This window comes from Centruroides sculpturatus, unplaced genomic scaffold (assembly GCF_000671375.1).
Source record: "Centruroides sculpturatus isolate CEXI.00-Female unplaced genomic scaffold, Cexi_2.0 scaffold127, whole genome shotgun sequence".
Classification (NCBI taxonomy): Eukaryota; Metazoa; Arthropoda; class Arachnida; order Scorpiones; family Buthidae; genus Centruroides; species Centruroides sculpturatus.
In genome coordinates, this window is record NW_019385000.1 from 5161 (window position 1) to 28053 (window position 22893).

Sequence of the window (22893 nt, forward strand, 5' to 3'; positions counted from 1 at the left end):
ATTTATGTAAACTTGATAACATTTGTAAGTGAAATTTAATACATATTCTTTTGTTTCTTTGTTCCAGCTTTATATAATTTATAAGTTTAAGAATAGGAATAACGGCCGAGGCGGTTAATTTGACAGGGCACAACTCTCTGAGGCATCCAGGATCATATCCGGGCAAGAAACCCTAGGAATTATAAATTGGCATCCTACATGTCTCATCTTTCACCAACCCCTTTTTCCCCATTATGGTAGTATTGTATCCTAATACCCCAGCTAGAAAAAAAAAATAAAAAACTAAAAGCAATGTCTTTATCAACATTTATTTGGAGCTAATTTCCATATAAATATATACAGAGACTGAAAACCTGGTGTGGCAACGTTAAAAAACGATTTTTAGAATATTAATAAAATTCAGGTAATGGTTTAATGGGATAACATGGAAATTTCCTAAGGTAGTACTTTCCAGAACTTTTTATGGGAAAATGACTCCATTTAGAATTTATACATGCAAAGAATACTCGAATAAATACATGTTGCCAGGATCTTGGTGAGGTTTAAATCCTGGACTAATTGCTAGAATTCAGAGATTTTCTCGACTATCCACTGGTGGATTGACAGAATAAGAGAAAGCCAAACGTAATAATTTTGTAGTAGTAAATCGGTACAAAATATAAAGCAGAAAAAATTTTAAAACGTGTAGTGATGCACAGACATTTGTACTGTACATGAAATATTGATTGAATTAATTGTAAATTCCATTGATTTACATATAAGCGATTCTCATATTTACTCTACAAATATGTAAGAATTGCAAATTTTTCAATTTATTTTTGTTGTTTGTTTATGTAATATGTTTCATAATGTATGTTACATAAATTTTTACATCTTAGTAAAATATTATTACGTATACACATGACTTTATTATAAATTTTATAAAGGAAGATAAAAGTTTATGAAAAAAAAGTATGAAATTAATTGAGTGGTAATTTATTTAAAACTTTTAAATGTTTTGAAACTAATCTACATTACATAAAGGTATATCGTAAATGAGTTTGTTCACGATGTACTCCTAGGCCATTTGACTAATTGCCCTGAAACCCGGCAGTTGTGTTATCAAAATACTAACTTAGATAACGTCGTAAATATCACCGCATAATATTTATTGAATTTCTGTTATCATTTAAGTCTTTTTTACATTGGATTTGCTGGAGTTACATGTAGCGCCATCTATTGTAAAAAAATTAAAACGTAATAATATAAACAAAAATTAGTTTTTTAAAATTAACTTATATCTTTTCGTATAAATTATGTTTCACACAAAACAATATATTCGTTAAAGTAATAATATAGCTTGTCTACTTTGAAACTTTCATTGATAGTGTGTTGTGAGTTTTCACTTAGCAAACGAGCTAGACACCTGCAGTTTTCCAGGTTCTCTTTAAGTTAGTGACACCTAAATAAAAACGAATTTTACATAAAACTTTCCCCAGGAAGAATTCTCCTTGGCAAATCGCCCAGGTGTCGCGTTGACATAACTAAATAAATTAAACTAATTGTAATAATTTTTCTATAAACGTGATGTTCACGAAGACATACTTACCATGTAGTTTATGGGCATTCTGATAATGTTTATCAAATGGGTTTTACCACATACAATTTTAAAATTTATGATTAATCACGCAGGCCGTAAAAATACTGTGAGGGTTATTTTACAAACCATGGCGAAGCCGTGCATAACAAGCTAGTTTATTCTATTTTAACTTTTCTATAAAACTCTATAAAATATAAAGTTTAGTGATTGATCAAATGTCATATTTTGAATCGAATTTTTTCATATTTCTTAATGTTTTGACTCTCCATAAGCTCAAAACCGTAAAAGAATAACCTTACAAAATTCTGTGCACATTGGCAATTATTTTGTTTTATATTTAAGGATTTCATACACCAAAAGTTTTTAAATTCTGTATATGCAGAACATCAATGCCATTACATTTTAGAGGATATAAGTCGAAAAGAAGTGAAGATAGAGTTTGTTTTTTCACTTTTTCCTTCGATTGGACACCAAGTGGGATTTTACCAAACCCACAATGAGACACTAGATGGTAAGAAACAGGATCCAAATTTACCAACCCAAAATACTCTTTGGATTTTTCGACCCGTCCAGATAAAATCACAGGTCTTCGCGAGGTGGACTGCCAATTGAACTGCTGACCATCCAGCCATCAAATACAGATTGAAGGAGGTCATATGTTGAATTAGATCAGATTTTAATAAAATTTTTACTCATTATTGGCATTTAAAATTACTTAAAATGTCAACACTTGAAAATATAGATATTGGCTATTTATAATATAAAAACTACTTTTTAAAATGGTTATACTGTTGTTTTCTTCAATATTAGCACAAGAACAGTGTGCCCATTTATCACAACGGCTACATTTAGCCCAACTCTCTGTAGATACAAAGTATAACACTCTACAATAGAGGCATTCTGTGTCATTTGTCTTTTGTTTCTTGTTAGGCCTACCCTTGCTGAAGGAGCCTGTTTGTCCTCGCTGCAGCAATAAAGTCTGCCTCCGAAAATACTTCTGGATTCATCGGACATATTCATGGTCAACCTGGGGCTAGAATGGTACCCCATCTTGCCCCAAACGTACACTTTTCATACTGACTGCAAACACAGGTAAACTTCATTTCAAAACTAAACAATTACAGTCTTAAAGGTTACTTCGAATACCATAATATCTTCTTCTAGAAGGTAATGTAAAAGTTTACAATGATACTTACTTTGTAGAAACTTTTCAGCAGGCGTAAAATTAGATGAAGTATTGCTGAAACGTGTCTTACTTCCAAATAAAGAGAGCTATTTGGACGTTCTCTCGCTCCGTGATCTATTTCGAAGTAGACATTTAGTTCCTCAAATAACAGCTAGATAAAAGCTCATTAACCACAAATAAACAGACGTCCCCGTCTTACCCCATGACCCCATCTTGCACTACCTTCCCCTATATATATTCCGCTACAGAGATTTTTGTTAGCTGAACTCCTTGTAGATTTATTGGCGAGTTTGAACGAATTAAGTGTTGATAGATAGGGATGGGTCTTCAGATGTGCAATAAACCTTTTGTTTTCGGATCCGGTGATCCGATCCGGAAATATTCCAAAATTTTCTAATCATTTCGTATGGAGTCAATAAAAATGTTTTATTGACTCCATACAATTCAGTATCGGGTTTACCGACGAGACATCTCTGTATGCAGTTTAGAAAAAAAACAGTGGTCCTGATCATTCCAAACTTGTATGTCATTATTCCTTTCTTAATCAGAAGGTCTTGGGTTTCATTGAATTTATCCTGCAGCTCTGAGGAACTGGGACCTAGACGGGTGGAAAAAGCCTCAGGAATTTTTCAGGTGGTGGTCAGTTCGGATATGTCGGGCCCCATGCTTCACCATTCTTCCGTCCCATTGTGGTCCTGCCCGAATCCATAATGGGCTTACTAAAACATGCCCGGCCCACCAGTGGCCAAGCGGTTCTGTTCCCCAAATACTGGGAGTTCGGTCGTGGATTTGCGCCTGGCCGGGACGGGATGGTTACGTGGAGTTTTCTGGGTTTATAACGCCTAAATAGAAGCCAGTTATCCTTAAATACCTCCCGGAAGGCATTTCCACTAGGCAGATCGCCCAAGTGTTGCGTTGCCGTAATTTAACAAACAACAACGATAAAACATGACCTTTTAGGAGTTTTATAAAAGTCCACACGACAAGTAACTTTTAATAGATATTAAATTTCAAATAAACTTTTTCCATTCAATGCCTTATCCCGTGAATACCGCAGGTTTGGTTTATTACGAAAATCGGATCGTATTAAAGAGATGAATTACGTAATACGAAACATAACGTCATTGCTGTATCACGTGACAACTCCAAACTCCATTATATGCATCCCAGATGCAAATTTCAGCTAATATTTCCTTATACAAAAATTTGGAACTAAACTTTTTATTTAGAAAATTAAAATTTCATGGTCAAATTTGATTTTGTTTAACTGTCCGCCCCGTGAGACAAACTATTGCAATGATCCGTCAAAATGATCCCTTTAGAAAGACAGACACGGAAATCACAGGATTCGCCGCAAAATCCAAATTTTTAACATTAAATCGAGTCACTATGCAACAATAAAATTTTCTCGTTGTTGAGAGAGAATCTATTGTTGACTTGTGCGATTGTTTAATGCGAGTGCTTTTTTTAGTTTTGCTTCGTTTGCAGGGATTGTTTAAAGTAATGTAAGTTTACACTATGATCTTTGTAGATTTAAATACTCTTTAAATTTGATCAGCAAAATATCACAGTTGGCGGCGATGGGTTTCGATAAGAATTGATCGGTTTCTTTCGGAGGAATCGCATCTTTCCATTGTTAATTTTCCAATGGAATTGTTAAAGCAATATAAAAATTAATAAATAGCCTACTTTAAAATCTGTTATTCCTCGCTATAGTTTATAAATTTCATTCGTATATATATTAATATACCATATGAAATTCGTCTGAATCTTAATTAATTAAAATAATTCGAGTTCATTCCACTATTTTCGCAGTTGTTTTGTGTTACGGCAGTCAACAGAATAGTACAATTTTTATAAACTAATTCCTCTATCAAACATTAAAAATCGTTGAAAAGATTAAAATTATTTTATTATAATATTCTTTTCTAACAGGAATTAATCATTTTTGCATTAGAATAGGAATACTTCTCAATTAATTCTCTCATTTTCCTTTGCAGAATGGAGAATTTCAGAGAGTTGAAGAAGTTGCATATCTCGGACAATGCAGAGTCCGAGGATGACGCCTGGTCTTGGCCAGGTGTCATAAGGGTGCTTCCGAAAGATCCGGAGGAGAAGTGTCATACACTGGACGTCAAATGGGTGGTGGTCGTAACTCCGGACGACACCGCCTCGTCTCTCGTCCAATATCTGGAGCGGCGATATCCGGAAGTTCCGGAATGGACGGTGGAGACCGCACTGGATAGAAAGGAGTCCGAAGAAATGGTGGTAGAGTCCGCCGAGCGTAAAAGGCCTTGGTGGAAAAGGTTGTTTTGCTGCTGGAAGACATAAACCTCTCTTCTGGCCAGGCCTTCTTGCGCAGACTTCGACTTTCTACCGAATGTAACATCGCCACTCGGGAGTGACCTTTCACCCGAATATGACACTCACCAGGAATTGACCTTTCACCCGGCTACGACTTAAACGACTGGACTTGACTTTCCATCCCAATTTACGGACGGCTACTTCGACACTATTCGAGATTCGTTTAAAAAGCATATAGAACAACGACAGTGAGTTCTCGTGTTTTTAATTGAAGGCTGTTTAAACGACTATAACTGGCCAAAACAACTTATATTCTGCAGACATTTACACTGTATTTCATCCAGTGTTCTACTGCTAACAACTTTCACCGCGAAATAACGAATATTCGCCACTAAAAGGCATACCAGACGAATTTAAATAAACCCAAAAATACACGTACTCGTTTTGCGTACTCTAGAATCATAATTACTTCAACAATTAAATTTGTACATAAATGTTTATATTTAATAAAACTAATTAAATTTTATATTAAATGTTTACAAATTCGATATTTATTAAAGTTGCGCATTTTTTGATGAATTTATAATTAATAATAATGTTTATAACAGTTATGACGGATGACGAAAACAGAAAAAAATGTACCCGATTCATAACGAAACAAAAATATTTAAATTTAATGAGCCAAATATAATTTTAAACAGTTGGAAGTTTGTAGGAAAACAATAACATGAAAAATAAAATTTAATAAAAATAAAAGACAAGTTTTACAAGTTTAACGAAAGGACCCTTATATATTTTAATACCTTTCCAAGTGGGGCTATAGCACATTAATTCCGAATCTGAAGAAGAAGGTGCGGTTGGAAATATCGGTGAAGGAACTTCCGCCATCACTAATCCATCGTAAAGTTCGGGTTTGATCAAGCAATATAGAACCAATCCTACAAATACCATTACGGAACCTACAGTAAGGAAGACGATGGATACAACCATGTGCACTTCTAATGCCATGTTGATCTTTCTGGAAATAAATAAAGAAATAATCTAAATATACTACATTTAAAACAGAAAAATTAAAATGTTTTTCTATACGCAATAGTTGGATAAGGCAATGTAATACATGAGTGATCTACCAATGGGTATTGCGTGCCAGGACTTTCTATAGGAAACTAGCCTCTATTTTGGTATTAGACAAGTGAAGAAAACCCGGAAAACTCCACGTGGCTAGCCCTTTGGTGAGGTGCAAACACGCGACCGCAAACTGAATCAAAAAGTTCGAGGAGGAATTTTCAACATCTCTTACAAGGTGCTGACTGCCTCCATATGCCTCAAAATATAGATCGATTGCGTCGTGGTCCTCCTCGGATTTTATTTTATCCCGAAGTGTAACAGAAAATGAATTGTAAAGTGACTTTTATACTATGTTTCAGTTTGTTTGTTAAGTTATGGCAACGCAACACTTAGGCGATCTGCCTATGTGGGGTACCTTTCCGGGAGGTGTTTTTAACAATTTAACAAAATTTTCCTTAGAAATTTTAAAATAATACTATAGAAAGATTAGGGGCAGCAAGCCCCGATTAAGTATATAGTCAAACCTAAGAACAATGGCCACTGAAGGGAGCATTAAAAAATGGCCGTGGTATGCACTTTTATTTAAAACAGCAGTGGCGTGCCATGACATTTGATGATAGGGAAGCTATGTTTCTGTAAGAAGCCGACATCCAGGGAAAATCAGTTAATTGCGCGTCAATGATGATCTAGGGTCCATTCGTATCGTTTGTTCGACAAGCCAGTAAAAACCGCAGACTTCTCTAAATGTATTTTTAACATCACAATTACATTCCGAATCGCTAGCCACAATATAAGGGCTAAAACTAAAAATAAAATAATAAAACGTGTGGTAAATGTACAGTACGTACCTGCTACAAAATATTCTTCAATCGTATTAATATACTTTTAAAGAAAATTATAATTACAGTATATATAGCTTTGTAAAGAAACGTACATAAAAATAACAAAATATTCTTTACTTTTTAAATCTTAGTTAAATAGCTGCCTACAAGTGACTAATGGACGTACATAGCTGCGTACAAGTGACTAATGGTATTGATAAGTAATCAGAGACGGTCGTGGTAGGTGCATGCACGTGGGCTGCCAAATCCCGAGAGTGCCGATACCGGTCAATGTCAAATGCCTCTTTTGTCGCATCACTAGTATACCTCAAAGGAGGCGACAGGGTTATTGTAGATTTTAGACGTTTCTCGCCATAGCTATAAAAATCTAAATATGTTAAACTTAATAGATTGTCTGTCGTTTGTTTTCTAACTAATTTGTTTTAGAACCAGGGTTTACTGAAATTTCCAAAATCACTCTCATTGAACTAGAAAAATAATTTCTGTCCTTCTTATCTAATATTATGAAGAAATCAGTCCCCACCGTACTCGGTTAAGTAAAATTTCGGCTCTTTCAGCAGGGTTTTATTTATGTCCCTAATCACTTAATCATTTAACTTCTTAAGTAGAAATAAGTTGAAACCGGTTACTTCGTACTTGAATATTTGTAGTATTGGGAAAGAAGTGGAAAGACAAATTTTTATGACAATTGTATATTTAAGAAAAATAAATTCTAGAGCTTTTTTGTACTTTATGCATCTCATTCATTAAATTTACTTGTAAATGATGCTACCAAAGTAACAGTTAATTTTTTAATAAAATCTGTTAATAGATGACACTACATAATTCTAACTGTAAATTATGAATGACTGAAAAGTCGTGCAACAGGTTGCCAAATATATTTAATATGTATTTATAGAACCTCTTTATAGAAAATAGATTCACTTATTTTTCCAAAAAAATTAAATTCAGAACTTTTCAGTATTTGGGTATTACTGAATGAGTTGTTTTGCTCTTCAAATGGCCATGCAATACATATCGATGAACTATCATCAAATCATAATTTTCAAACAATAAAAAGGAATTTTTACTATACCAGTCGTGGTTCGGCTAAGAGTACAATAGGAATTACTGGAAGATGAAGATAGGACCTTGCTGGAATATACAATATCCTTTATTAAATGGCACTCTTAGCTCCTAAAATGTGGAAAGAATAAAAGAAAGTTCTGTAAATAACATGTAAGGACAATAATAAAAACTTTAGGTACGAGCTGCGTGACTTTCATGGCGAAAAATGTTAAGATATATTAGCAATAAATTAAAATTGTCTGTGGAAGTATCTGTTATGAAATTTGGTTAAAAAATAACTTTTATATTATTAAATCTAGTATTATTATGTAACCTCATTCTTTTAGTTTCATCTTCTTCATATAGCAAAATTTACAAAAAAATAGGAGCAGCAACAAACAAAAAGATAATTTTTAAAAGGAATTTAACAATATATCAAATGCTTCATACAGACAAGAAAGACATATACCAGAACCTAATACTAGGAGATTATAGAATACCAATATTAGACGAAAGGCGACAAAAAGAGTTATACTACATCGAATCCACAGGGAGGTCATTGAAAGAAAGGACAAAAGAGCATAAAAGGAATGTACAGAACTAGCAGCCAGTAACAGCACTAGCAACGTATGTTATAACAAACCAGACAGAGATCATAGTGGATTGGGAAAGAGCTAAAATAATTTTATTAATTGTTATAAAATAGTAAAACCAATTTTGAGGTCAATGCTGAGTTTTATTTTAAAAACTTTTAAATGCTAATAACAAGTTTAATCATCAGTAAGTCCGACTCAACTAGAAATATAAAACGTGATCCTTTAGCTCTGCACACCCTCCATCTTTAACTGTCAAAATATAATGACATCAACGCCATTTACATACAAATTACCATGTCAAATGTCGTTTCTTAATAATTAACCTATTTTGAAATAAACGAAATGTATTCCAACACACACACGTTCACGGAATTCTGTACTTTTGACTTTTTTGATTCAGGAAGTCTCAAATCGTGGAGTTTGGACTGGTTGCATTGTTTTAGCTTCCTTCATTTTAAAGAAATTATCTATTTTCTTGTTTCAGGTGTGATGCATTGTTTTTTTTTTCTGACGTAACGCACTGCATATTCGTCATAGCTTTCCATACTGCGCAACTGAGAAGTCTTGCCATAGGTCCTATGGCATAGGACATACAGACCATCTGAGTGATGTTTCTGGAGAAATGGTATGAATTTTTTTAAAGTATACTTTTTTATGTACACTTCTTCGTTGAAGATAGAGAGGGTGCTATGTTTCAGATTTTTCTTTCGAACTGATTGCTACTCAAACTGTACTGGAAACTGTGCTTCCCACGTCCACAAAATGTAGTCAAATCTCTATATTATGTAATTTATAAGAGAACTATGTAAAAATCAAATAAATATAAAAACCTTTCTAATATTAGTAAAGTACAAAAGGTACAATTTTGCGTTGCAAGCGATAATGTTATCAGAAAATGAAGTATTCCTTGATGGCAAACATTTTAAAATATAATTGAGGTACTGCAATTTAGCACCACACTCGATTTAGCTCCAGTTTATGATACCAACATACAGTGGTAGTAATTCCAACATCTGAGTATACTAAGTAATTATTTACTATAATTAAACTGATGTAAAGTTTACTATCAAAGAAGTTTTATATTGCTGCATACGTTATTTTCAAATTATCCCAGTAAATTAACATTGCTAATTTTTAAGACATTATAATTTTAAAATAATTTTTCTGAATAAAACTAAAATTAATCATGAAATTTTAAATTCATTTAGATATTTTGTAGTTAAAAGCGTGTAGGCCTAATAAATATTTTTAGTAAATATCGTGCTTGTTTGTTCATTGAATAAAATGCATATTTATAATCTGTATTTTCCTATATAAACATCAAAAATTTATTTATGATGAAGTATAAACATAAAGGTCATTTAATGTTTCATATATACTGGAGATAATTAAATCACGCGTCACACTCTCGATAGTGGATCATACAAATCTTTAAGTGAAAGCGTAAAGATGCCTCGTATACACCAGAAAGAAATTTGTTTTAACTGTTTATGGAAACCTATTTTCAATCTTGCTTTAGTGTTTGGTTTGGAGTTATATATTCCTTGTAATTGTCAACTAAGAAAACCTTCTTATATACAGAAGGTGTTGAAAAAGCTGCAGATTCAAATAATAGAATCTTTGTTATGGATATATTTTATTTTAAAATTATGGCAAACAGTTCCCGGTTTAAATACAATCGCTCCTTGTATCGGTCCTTATAATTTAACAAGAAGTGGACTTTCTTTAGTTAAGATGGTATATGTATACGCGGCATTCTTCTCCGCTTCGACATTTTCGTTTATTAAACATAACAAAATATTTCTAAATGTAAAACTGAGGCATGCCGTCTTTCAAAGTCAAATATTACACAAAGTAATTGACATACTATCTCTATTCTTATGTGTATCTTTAATAATCCATGTAGGATTTGTAACGGTATGTAATTTCTTCATGTTATTCCCAATTTGGTACAAAGTTAAAACTTACAAATACGAGGAAGTATATTGCTCTGTAATATTTCAACTGTGCAGTACTATAATAATGGAAGAAGTATTTTTTATTCTCTATATGACAGTAATAATTGGATATTCTTGCTTCAAAGAATTTGAACAATTATCTACAGAATTAACATCACTTCGTTGGTACGAATCAAATGTACGATGGAAGGTGGAACGAATCATGTCACGTCACGATAAATTATGGGTACTAATCTCACAGTTGAATAATAAAATGAATTATATGTTTGCTTCTGTACACGTTTTTCTAACTTTTGGAACGAGTTTCTCTTATTACTTCTATCTGTTTATAGATACCAAGGAAATAATCAAAGGCTTGTCCTTACTTTTCATTAGTACTTTGTCGATCATGTGTATTCTCTATGCACTTTTTACTTGCTGCTTCGCTTTTTCGGTATGTAAGAATTGAAATAATTATCTCGTAATTTTTTTTTTATATTTTAAATAAAATATTTGTCATTTTTATCTCAGATGGAAAACACATTTCAAGATATTCGTCAAATTGCTGTTTGTGATCTACAGCTAGAATTCAAGTTAAAGGTATTTTATTTTAATGTAATGTTTTAAATAATTGGAAAGAAATATTTACAAAACAAGAATAATTAATTCTTATAATTTATATGATAATAAAAAAACATTTATCATTACTCCGACTGCAAAATTAAAATGTATAAATGCTTATGAAATGATTTAAGCTTAGCAAAAATGTTTAAAAAATCGTTTACTTCGACGAATGTATAAATTTAACATTTTGTAACTACTTTTTATACTAGGCCATTATATTATTACAGAAATTGTATGTAATGGCCTTAGGTCAAGGTGAAGCCTACCGCTATGGGGATCCAAACGGGTCGAAAAAACCCGAGGAATTTTTTGGGAGTCGTTTGTCTGGTATGTCTGACCCAGTTCCACACCATCCAGGCACCATTGTGGGCTTGGGATGGTTGTTATAAAAAGTGATGAACATTATTGAACTGATATAAGAGAAACAGAAATAGCTGATTTCTAAAATTTTTTTTCTTTGTCTCTTTTATATATAACAGAGGGAAAGTATGGCGATCAGTCAAAATTAATCTCCCGATTTTTACATTTTTGTATTCAAGGAAACTTGAAACGTCAAGAAATCGAGAAATGAAAAAAAAATTCTGGTTTTTTTTTCTGTATGTATGAATGTTAGTGTGTGTGTGGAACGATTTTGTTCACCCTCTTTGAAGATTAATAACTCCTGTGCTTTTTGTCAAAAATTTCTGAAGTTATGTAGGGAGTTTTGTGAATTGGGTAATTGATGCTATTAAATTTTAGTGGTTAAACTCCGAGGAGTGGTACATAAATGGGGCTTGAATATCATATCTCGAGTAGGGTCTGATTTAACAACGATTTTACTGGTTATTAGAATTTACAATCTTTATAAAATCGATTCCTACTCTCAAAATTAAGCTTTTTGACATCATATAATAATCAAAAATACAAAAAGTATTTAAATAAAATATAATAAGAGATGATGCCACCAAAATTGCAAATGTTGCCAAGAAAGCTAGGCAAATAATTGCTGGACTTTTTCTTATATTCTTTTAATAATGCTCACTCCTGAAAGTCTTTGAACATTACTCGTATATAAATACGAGATGAACATAAAATATATAAAAGAAATAAAACGCAGATATAAATGAAATAACATATATTTTAGTTTAAAAAAATTTTCATTAAGCCATTTTTAAATATTTTTAATTGATGCCAAAACGAAAATTTTATTTCTTATATAAAAAATCTATTTAACTTTTCAATTATGATAAGATTTTATTTAAAAAAAATAACTTTTATATTATTAATCGTAATAAATAAAGTTGTGTACGACACCTGTTATGAGATTTTATTATAAAAATTATTTTATACTAGTATTATAAAATAGCAATTATCTTAATTTTTAGAGTACGAATGAATTTTATATAGAAAAAATTGTAAATAGTAATAACGAGTTTAATTTTTTTTAAGTCATACCCCACTTGAGATACAACATATAACATATAACACCCCTTTATCTCTCCACCCATTGGCTTTTACCACCAATATTAGCATCAATTCCCCTTACATCTGCAAATTCGAAAACATTTTTATATATATAAATTAATTTTTATTTTTAGTATTGAAATAACAAAATTAAGCACTACACAATATACACAGCTTATTGTGTACAAACATCTTTAACACTTGCAGTCTGGATATAAAATTTTTATATAAATAAATGTAGAATAATAGATACATTTCCCAGGTGAAACTTTCTTTTTGGTTTTTATGCCAATTTTTATTATAGATTCTGAATTTTATGAAAAGATTTGGTAATGTGGCCTTGAGACTCTCAATGGCAGGTTGTTTCCTCATCACTAAGCGATTTCCATTTAGGGTGAGTATTTGAAAGTAATTTCAATATCAAATAAAAAGTTCTATTTTTCTGAATTAAAAAAATAATTAAATACATTTTCTGTATTGTACGAAAAATAGTACAGTAGAGCCTCGATTATCCGACTCAATTGGGGACAGGGGTTGGTCGGATAATTGAAAAGTCGGATAACCGAAAAGTATGAAAAAATCCATTATTAGTGTAGTATATTATTATATCCCATGTAATTAGTATATTAGTATATCGCTATTAANTGGGGTTGGTCGGATAATTGAAAAGTCGGATAACCGAAAAGTATGAAAAAATCCATTATTAGTGTAGTATATTATTATATCCCATGTAATTAGTATATTAGTATATCGCTATTAACCTACTTCGCGTTGAATTTTCATCGATGTTAAGCCTAACAAAAATTTTTAAAAATAATAATCGTCACTATTGTATCGTTAATTAAAATTAGAAAATTAAGCCTCGTTTAAATACTGGCTCCCTTTCATGGTCGAATGAGTGTTGCTAGCTAAAACACGTAAAAATAATATTAAAATAGCCAAGACATAGCCAAATATTGTAGCCGCACATCACTAGCGGACATTTGAAATTTGCCGATTAGGACGGTCGGTTAACCGAGGTGTCGGTTAATCGGGGGTCGGATAATCGAGGCTCTACTGTACTTCAGTTTTTTTTTTTACATATTATTCCGTGGCAGGATTCATCTTTATTAAGTAATTTTTCGAACATGATTTTTTTAAGTTTCTTTTTGTAATAAAACAAACATTAATTACCGTTAAATTAATTAAACAGAGTGTTAAGTTTGTTTAATATAACGAATGTTTTCCTCCAAGTTGGCCGTTCCTGAATTGTAAGTTAGTTTGGTTATGGAAAATTAATGTAAAGGGTATAGATTCATGTTAGGGACGTAAATATGTAATTTTATTTTTCGAAAATGCAATTTATTTTCATAAAATGAATGTATAAAAGTTAATATTTTTACAGCATGCCAAAAATATAGCTTGATCAATGCATCACAACTTTTGATTTTTCAGCCGAATGCCTCCAATCCAATCAGTTTACGTTTCTTTATTACTTTCCAGGCTGTTACGTATACATAACAATGGAAAATATTACAATTGTGTCAAATTTGATCCTCTGAGTCTTTTGCAAATCTTTAAGTTTGGAAATTCACTGATTCCAAAATTGTAAAAAAATTCTGGCAATGAGTTATATAACTTTATTGGCTGTTAAGAGATTTTATTTAAAAAATAACTTTTATATTATAAATCATGCTGTTAATAAATAAATTGTGTGTGGCGCCATCTGTTATGATATTTTATCATTAAAAAACTTTTAATATTATTAATTATTATCAAATGGCAAAAAGTTTAATTTCGAGGGTAGAGGTGAGTTTTATAAAAAGTTATAAATACTAATAACTTATAAAATCTTCATTAAGTTCGACCTTTCTCAAGATATGATGCATGAACCATCTCTATCTCTCTATCCCCTCGATTTTTAACCACCAATATTTAATAACATTAATGTCCCTTATACGGTGCCTTAGTCTGGCACTAACCCGCGCGTAACCGTCAGGCACTAACGTCGAGCGAAACCGTGGGTTTTAAAAGATAATATCATTGATAGGGAAACAAAATCTGAGATAAACTTTCGTCAATATGGATTCTATTTATATTATATATTGAGAATATATATATTGTGATTCGGTATTCATTTGTAGTCCAATGTTTTGTGTAGAAGTACAATACCTGTATGCGTTATGTATAATTATCGGACGATTAAATTCTTTCTAGTTATAACATTTCATTTTGCAAACAATGTCGGGTGCTTAGACTAGTATTTCAATAAATCATGAATTATAAGTACATTTTAATTATTTCAGCTGGGCAAATCGTTGCATTCTGTGTTCTCTGGACTATTGAAATTGAGAGATATATCGCACCCAAACGGAGGATGCCAAGGTACTTTCTTTGTTAACAGAACAAAGCTGTATAATGATTGAAATAATTTGGAAAAAATATAAAGAACTATGGTGAGATATTCCATTAAAGTATGACAAAGTTTTTCCTAACATTTCATAAGAAAACGCACATCATTGCATGACGATAAAATCTTCTGTGTAGAAGACAGTGGTTTAATTACTAAATATTATTGTTAACAAAGATCCCTAAGAACTAAAGATTACTAAATTACGAATAACAACTGAAGAAGGTAAAAAGTTATAATGTTTCCCGATTTAGTACATATTCAATAACCATGTGATGCATTAATTACATATACAGTAGAGCCTCGATTATCCGACTCAATTGGGGACTGGGGTTGGTCGGATAATTGAAAAGTCGGATAACCAAAAAGTATGAAAAAATCCATTATTAGTGTAGTATATTATTATATCCCATGTAATTAGTATATTAGTATATCGCTATTAACCTACTTCGCGTTGAATTTTCATCGATGTTAAGCCTAACAAAAATTTTTTAAAATAATAATCGTCGCTATTGTATCGTTAATTAAAATTAGAAAATTAAGCCTCATTTAAATACTGGCTCCCTTTCATGGTCGAATGAGTGTTGCCAGCTAAAACACGTAAAAATAATATTAAAGTAGCCAAGACATAGCCAAATATTGTAGCGCCACATCACTAACGGACATTTGAAATTTGCCGACTAGGACGGTCGGTTAACCGAGGTGTCGGTTAATCGGGGATCGGATAATCGAGTCTCTACTGTATATCAATTTTTTTTTTAAATACACTCAGCATACAAGTAGAGATATGCCTACTTAATTACCATTATACACTAAACCGTTAAAATATGATGAAAATGAACATAATAATTTCTATTAAATACAACCATACATGGATTTTGTTTATTCTTCTATACGAATTTCGATCGTGAAAATTAATATATAATCTCGCTCTTCGCCTATTAGAAGAATTACAAACAAAAATTTAATTGTACTGTAGAATTATTAACTAAAATGAGACAATACATTCAAATGTAATGTAACAGATTGTTTAGTCTTATGTCTTCACTCGGGCGGCCTTATTGTGTGATATGCGAATAAGTTTATCGTTCGTTGTTGAATGTCCAGTATCGTATTACGGTACGTGTCTCTATTTTAGAGGCGTGCATTCTACGATAGGATAACGAGCACTAATGGTTGCAGGTGTTACTCTTTACCTCTGAATTCTAGGTATGAAAATTACCGTTGAAGCACTGAGCTTATTGATTAGCTAGCTATTTATTAGTCATTTCTTATTAGTATATTTTGCTGCAGTTGTTATTTTCAAATTATTCAAGTAACATCACTGATTTTTACAAAATGTTTTCATTTTTGAACGATAAACCTCTGTTGAAAGATAATTCTGTCATGTTTATCACTATATTTGGTGAATGTGGATATCACGTTCACCCAAGTGACACCATTTTTTATTTATTTTATTGTAGAATTTTCATTAAATATACGCAATAAAATTATTAATAAGGTATCTGGTTTAAAAAAATAGGCGGTTGGGATAGCAATAATTGCAGAAACACGTTTAGTAGAGCAATTTATCTGAGGTGAATCCGAAAAGTGAAAAAAAAAATAATTAAATAAAAATAAATTTACAGTTTCAGGTGTATGTAATAATTTTTAAATAATTAAAAAGCGACAATTAAATATTAATTTATGATGTCATAAAATTGTGAGGAAAAACCACCAATATTCTGTGCTCCAGGCCTTAATCCACTGTTGAACATAATTAATGAAAAACGAGTGAACAATGAGTACACCTAAGTTTAGAATTTTACTTTCCTTTTCCCAGGTATTGTGTACATGTATATATGACAATAGAAAATATTGGAATCGTGCCAAATTTAACTCTTCGAAATTTTTGCAAATCTCCAAGTTTTAAGACCTTCTGAACCCCCCAAAATTCCTGGGATATGTATCTGTCTGTGCGTGTGCGTTGGCGCCTATTTCATTTAATACCTTAAAATTGGATTAAGATAAGGAAATGAAATTTCACATGGTAGCTTGTATATAAGGAACATTGATGTTTTTACATTTTGGTAGTTAAAGGTCGGTCGATGGGCGAGGAGATAGACTAGGGTTGAGGATGTGGTCGTATCTCGAGAAATGTCAGACTTAAATCTTAAATAAAGTTTACTCATTATTAGCATTTACAGTTTCTTTAAAAATCATCTCCTCCGTTAGAATTAAGCGTTTTGCCATTTTATAATAATTAATAAAAATATAAGTTTTTAAAATAAAATCTCATAACAGATAGCACCACACATAATTTGAGTTTTTGCCATTGGTCTTAGTGTTTTTTCACCAGAAAAGTTATGCAATTTTTTGTTTAATTTTTTTATTAGAAAAAAATAAACGTGTTTTATTTGCCAACGTTAGACCTTTTAAGTATATTATAAAACCATTTATGATAGAAAAACAAACTTTTATTACATATTTAATTGTAATTTTTGTACTTTTGCGATTTTTATAAAGTACATACAAAAACCACGGGGAAAACATCTGTTTTAATTAATAACTTAAGTCCATTTCCATTAATTTACATAACAGGCATATTTATGAAAACGTTTATAGAATTTTGTTTTGCGTTTTCTTCTAGCTAAAATATTTCCATAATGCTTCAAATGTTTCGAACACAGAATTCCAGAAATATGTTTGGAATTTTCTTACATAAAACGACTACTCTTAAAGTAGACACTAGGGATTGTATACCGGTTTACCGATTTACCGGTTAACCGATAAATTGACAAAAAAAAAAACATTCGATAAACTTACCGGTAAATTTCAAAAATTTACCGGTAATTCGGTAAATGAAAAATCCATAATAGAAATTTCTATGTAGAAAATATTGTGTTTATAGATATTTAAAAGAGCTAAAAGGACATTGAAAAAAAAAAACAGTAAGCAACAACAATATACCTCATTATTAATTTTATGTGAGATATTTTTTGTTTAATTTTAATTTAATGACCATTCGTCCAACAAGTGTTGAATCAGAAAGGGTATTCTCGGGATCTGGATTATTTTGTACAAAAATTAGATCAAAATTAGGAGATAAGACTATAAATAATTTAAGTTTCTTGAGAAGTTAATTTTTTTAAAAATGGTAATCAATAAAATGGTATTAGGCACTATATATTATTTCTGTTGTATTTTTAATTTTTTGTATTATTTTATTTCTGTTTATTTCTATATTTATTATTATAGTTTGTTTAGAATAACACTTTTATTTTTATATTTTTTTTATATTTGATATCTTTGAAATAAAAATGTGAAATGGAAATTATAATGACTTATATTTTTTTATCACCTTAATTTTATTTTTCAAGAAAAAAATTTACCGGTAATTTACCGGTGAACCTGTATTTTAATTTTAATTTACCGAATTACCGGTAAATTAAAAAGTCGGTAAATTTACAATCCCTAGTAGACACTATATTAATAAATCCACTAACGAGTTGTATAACTTTCCCGGCTGTTATTAGATTTTATTTAAAAAATAACTTATATATTATTAATCATAATAAGTAAATAATATTTGATTATTGCGTTATTTGTTAAGAAATTTTGTTATCAAATCTGTTATGACGGTTTTTATTACAAAAAAATAAAAACTTTTTGTATTTTTAATTAATATAAAATGACAAAACACTTAATTTTGAGAATAGAGATAAGTTTTTTAGAAGATGAAACCATAAATGCTAACAAGTAAAATCTTCATTATACAGTAGGGATTTTAATTTTAAACTTTCATAACATCGGACATTGATTTAATTTTCAAATTAAGTGTTTCTATATCCGACTTCTAGTCTAAATATACATAGCAAATTGTAACTATTTAAACAGAAACTTTTCAAATATTGAATAATATGCAATATACGCGAATCGAATTCCAATTGTCATTTTTCATCTTATGTTTAATGAATAAAATGTCAAAATCCATTGTTTATATATTTATTTTTATTGAATTTATGGTTTAAAGATGGCTATTCCTTAGCAACTGAAACGACAAAGCATTTTATTTACTTTTGTTTCTATTACTGGGGTTTATACAATATATGGAATATCCATCTTACGAAACATCATACTTGTAACAGTAATACAATACTGCAATAATTTTGTAAGTACTAAGATTCTGATTCTCTATTAACATGCTGTAAGTGATACTACGAATATGTCTTTTATAAACCAGAAAGAAATTTGCTTGAACACTTTATCGAAACCATTCTTCAATCTTGCTTTACTTTTTGGTTTGGAGTTTCACGTTCCTTGTAATTGTCAATCAGTAAAATCTACTTTTGTACAAAATGTGTTGAAGAAGTTCTACATTCATATTTTAGAGACTCTTTTATGGTTGTACTTTATCATAAAATTATTGCAGGCGATTCCTGGTTTAAATACAATCGCTGCTTGTGCCGGTCCTTATGCTTTAACAAGAAGTGGGCTTTCTTTAGTTAAATTTGTATATTTATACGCGGCATTCTCCACTGCTTCGACATTTACATTTATTAAACATAACAAAATGTCTTATCATCTAAAATTGAAGCATGACATTTTCCATACTCAGAAGATATACAAAGCAGTTAACTATATGTCTCTGTTGATAAGTCTACTTGTAATAATAAATCAATGTTTTTTAATAATATTCAATTTATTTATGTTATTCCCCGTTTGGCAGAAATATAAAATTTACATATACGAGGAATTCTTTTGTTCTATATTGTTTCAAGTGTCCACTAATGTGATGTTCGGAACAGTAGATTTTATTCTATTAATAGCGCTAACAATTTTGTGTACTTGCATCAAAGAATTTGAACATTTGTCCACAGAATTAACATCACTTCGAAGGTACGACTCAAATCTACGAAGAAAAGTGGAACAAATCATGGCAGGACACGATCAATTATGGAGTTTAATATTACAATTGAATAATAAAGTGAATTACATACTACTATTTATACACGTTTGTCTCACTTTTGGAACAAGTTTCTCTTATTACTTCTATTTGTTTATAGACACCAATGAAATAATTAAACACGCGGCATTATTTTTTATGATTATTTTGTCCATTTTTTGTATCCTCTATGGACTTTCTGCTTGCTGCTTCGCTTTTTTGGTATGTAACAGTTGAAATAATTATCCTTTAATTTTTTTTTATATTTTAAATAAAATATTTGTTATTTTTATCTCAGATGGAAAACACATTTCAAGATATTCGTCAAATTGCTGCTTGCGATCTACAGCTGGAATTCAAGTTAAAGGTATTTTACGTAAACATAAAAATGTATTTTTAGTTGTGCAGGTAATTTCTAAAATAATTTGAAAGCCCTATAGAAAGAATTACAAAAAATTAAATTTAAATTTTTGTTATTCTTTCTATAGCATATTACCTAATATATAATATAATAGCTTGTCTTTTCCCCCTTATTCTATTCTAATTAGCTAATAGACTTATAAGGCCCACTGTCTGTCTTTCCTTAAACTCGAGAACGGTGTTGGATAGATAAAAGATGAGACCAGATTTGGAAATTGTTTGGCAAAAATCCCGAATAACTGTATGTGAACTTCCGAAGCAAAGTCATGTTATTTCAATTCAAAAATTTCCCCCCTCTTCAAAGCTATCAGATAAATGACCGACACGATTCTATTGTTAAGGGAAAAGTATGATGTATAGCGGCAAACCATTACTAATTTGAACTGAAAAGCATATATTTTAAGTTAAATAAATTTCAGGTATGATTAAAAATTGCAGCCCGGCATTGTGACAATAATAAAATATATAATTAGAAGAATTGAACACTTGCTGTAGAAAAAAGTTCGATCAAATAGTATTTATTTAAGAACGACAGAAAACATTTCTTTATTTCTAAAAGAATGTGGTTTTTCTATTCTTTTCTTCATTAAAGAAATTGTTAAAAAATGTGTACTAAATCTCAGGATAATTATTTTGAAATATATTTAAGATTTTTCTTTAAATTCGAACACGTTTTAATCATTTTCCTCACTCATAAAAAGACTGATTCTTCTTTCTAGGTAACTATAACATGATCCGTAAATACAATATACGTAGTATTACTGTTTCTACTTTATTAATAAATAATCTTGAAAATACTGAATGATTATTCTTGAATTAATTTAATTTACTCAAAACATTTTTTGTTTATCTTTGCAAAATTATAACAAACTAGCTGTTACCCGCGACTTCGCCCGCAAAAATTTTGCAAGCAAACCCCATTTATATTCAGTATTTCAACAACCATAGTAATTGTTATACAGTCGACCCCTATAACTCTATAACTCTATAACTCTATAACATTGTTGATTTTTCCGTTTTATATGAATTCCATGTTGTACGAGTCACTTAGACTTTACAAATACGCGTGCCGGGCTGTGAACGGCTCACGTATTTGTAAAATGTAAGTGACTCGTACAACATGGAATTCATATAAAACGAAAAAAAATCAACAGTGTTATAGGGGGTCGACTGTATAACACCTACCGCTGAGAGTGATGAGAATTGCTGAGAATCAAACGAACTATTTTCAATTTGATCAATTTTCTGGGACGTTTACAATCGTTCTATAATCGAACCAATATGCAATAACAAATTCGAATTTAAAACGGTTCGAAAACTTTAAAAATCGAAATAGATAAAAATATTTATAACAATGTCTGAGATATTATTAATGCAGCCGGATGGCCGAGCGGTCAAGGCAGCAGCCTACCGCTCTGGGGGACCCGGGTTCGAATCCGAACGGGTCGAAAAATCCCCAGAAATTTTTCGGGGGGTGGGTCCGTTCGGATATATCGGGCACCGTCCCTCACTACCCGGCTGTCCCATTGCGGGCCTGGCCGAACCCACAATGGGCTTGTGAAAAGAGGCTCTCTTAGTGCCCACAGAGCGGAAAGAGTTAAAAAAAAAAGAAATGTTATTAATTTAATACACCTAAGTACTCGATGAAAACTAACTCCTCTCCCCCGGGGGGAATTTCGAAAAATCCCTTCTTAGTGTGCATTGCCATGGCGTACCCTACTAAAACGCAGATAAAAACAAAAAATCACATATAAAATAGTACAGTAGAAGCCATTGTTCCGGTTAATCCTTAATGGTCTCCCTCTCCCCCCGCGGGGGAATTTCGAAAAATCCCTTCTTAGTGTGCGTTTCCATGACGTACCCTAACTGTCTACCAAATTTTAAGCGGTTTGCTCTGGGCGATGATGAATCAGTCAGTCAGGACAAGCAATTTTATATATTTAGATAATGAATTTTTATGTAGGTATTTTGGATATGCATTTACAAATGTGATGTTTCTAGGGATTTTTTTAGATTCAAACCCCACTCCCGTGGCTCACAAATTGGCCACAGGTCGGTGATCTACTTTCTTGTCAGGGATGGTAGTAACGTTCGGTTACGCGTTACGCGAGTGGAGAAGAGTCGGAGGGGTCGACGATAAGACGTTGGCAAAGTCGAGTAACGACACCATTTAAAAAACAAAACAAGAGTTTATTAACCTAACTAACTAAATAAAATTTATACAAAACTTCTTAGACTCCGCGGATGAGAGAGAGTTTACAATAACAAGCGTTCATACCTCTTTTCATATACTAGTGGGATATTTTCCCGTAATGTCGTCCTTTATGGATTCTGATCGGTGACACAGGTATAGATCGGCGACGAAAGTGTAGGGCTGCGATGGAGAAGGCGATGTCTGACTTCGACGTTCGCCGATTCCCCCGATGAGGAGAAGGTGTCGGGCTTTTATACCTTTTTCGGTGGGAAAATTAGTCAGGTGATCAATCGTTTTAGCAGGTGTGGGGTTAAATTAAAGGTGGTGATCGAATGACAAC

The 22893-nt window shown here is 31.5% G+C and overlaps 1 protein-coding gene across 1 annotated transcript in view; it reads right to left on the minus strand.

Moving 5' to 3' along the window:
• Nucleotides 1–5460: 5460 nt before the first annotated feature.
• The window catches only part of LOC111633201, a 30857-nt gene continuing 13424 nt past the window's right edge, over nt 5461–22893 (minus strand). The window contains exons 3-4 of the mRNA XM_023377739.1: nt 5873–6087; nt 5461–5522 (exon numbers count right to left, since the gene is read on the minus strand). Coding sequence (XP_023233507.1) covers nt 5461–5522; nt 5873–6087 — 277 coding nt within the window. The remainder of the gene's footprint in view (nt 5523–5872; nt 6088–22893) is intronic.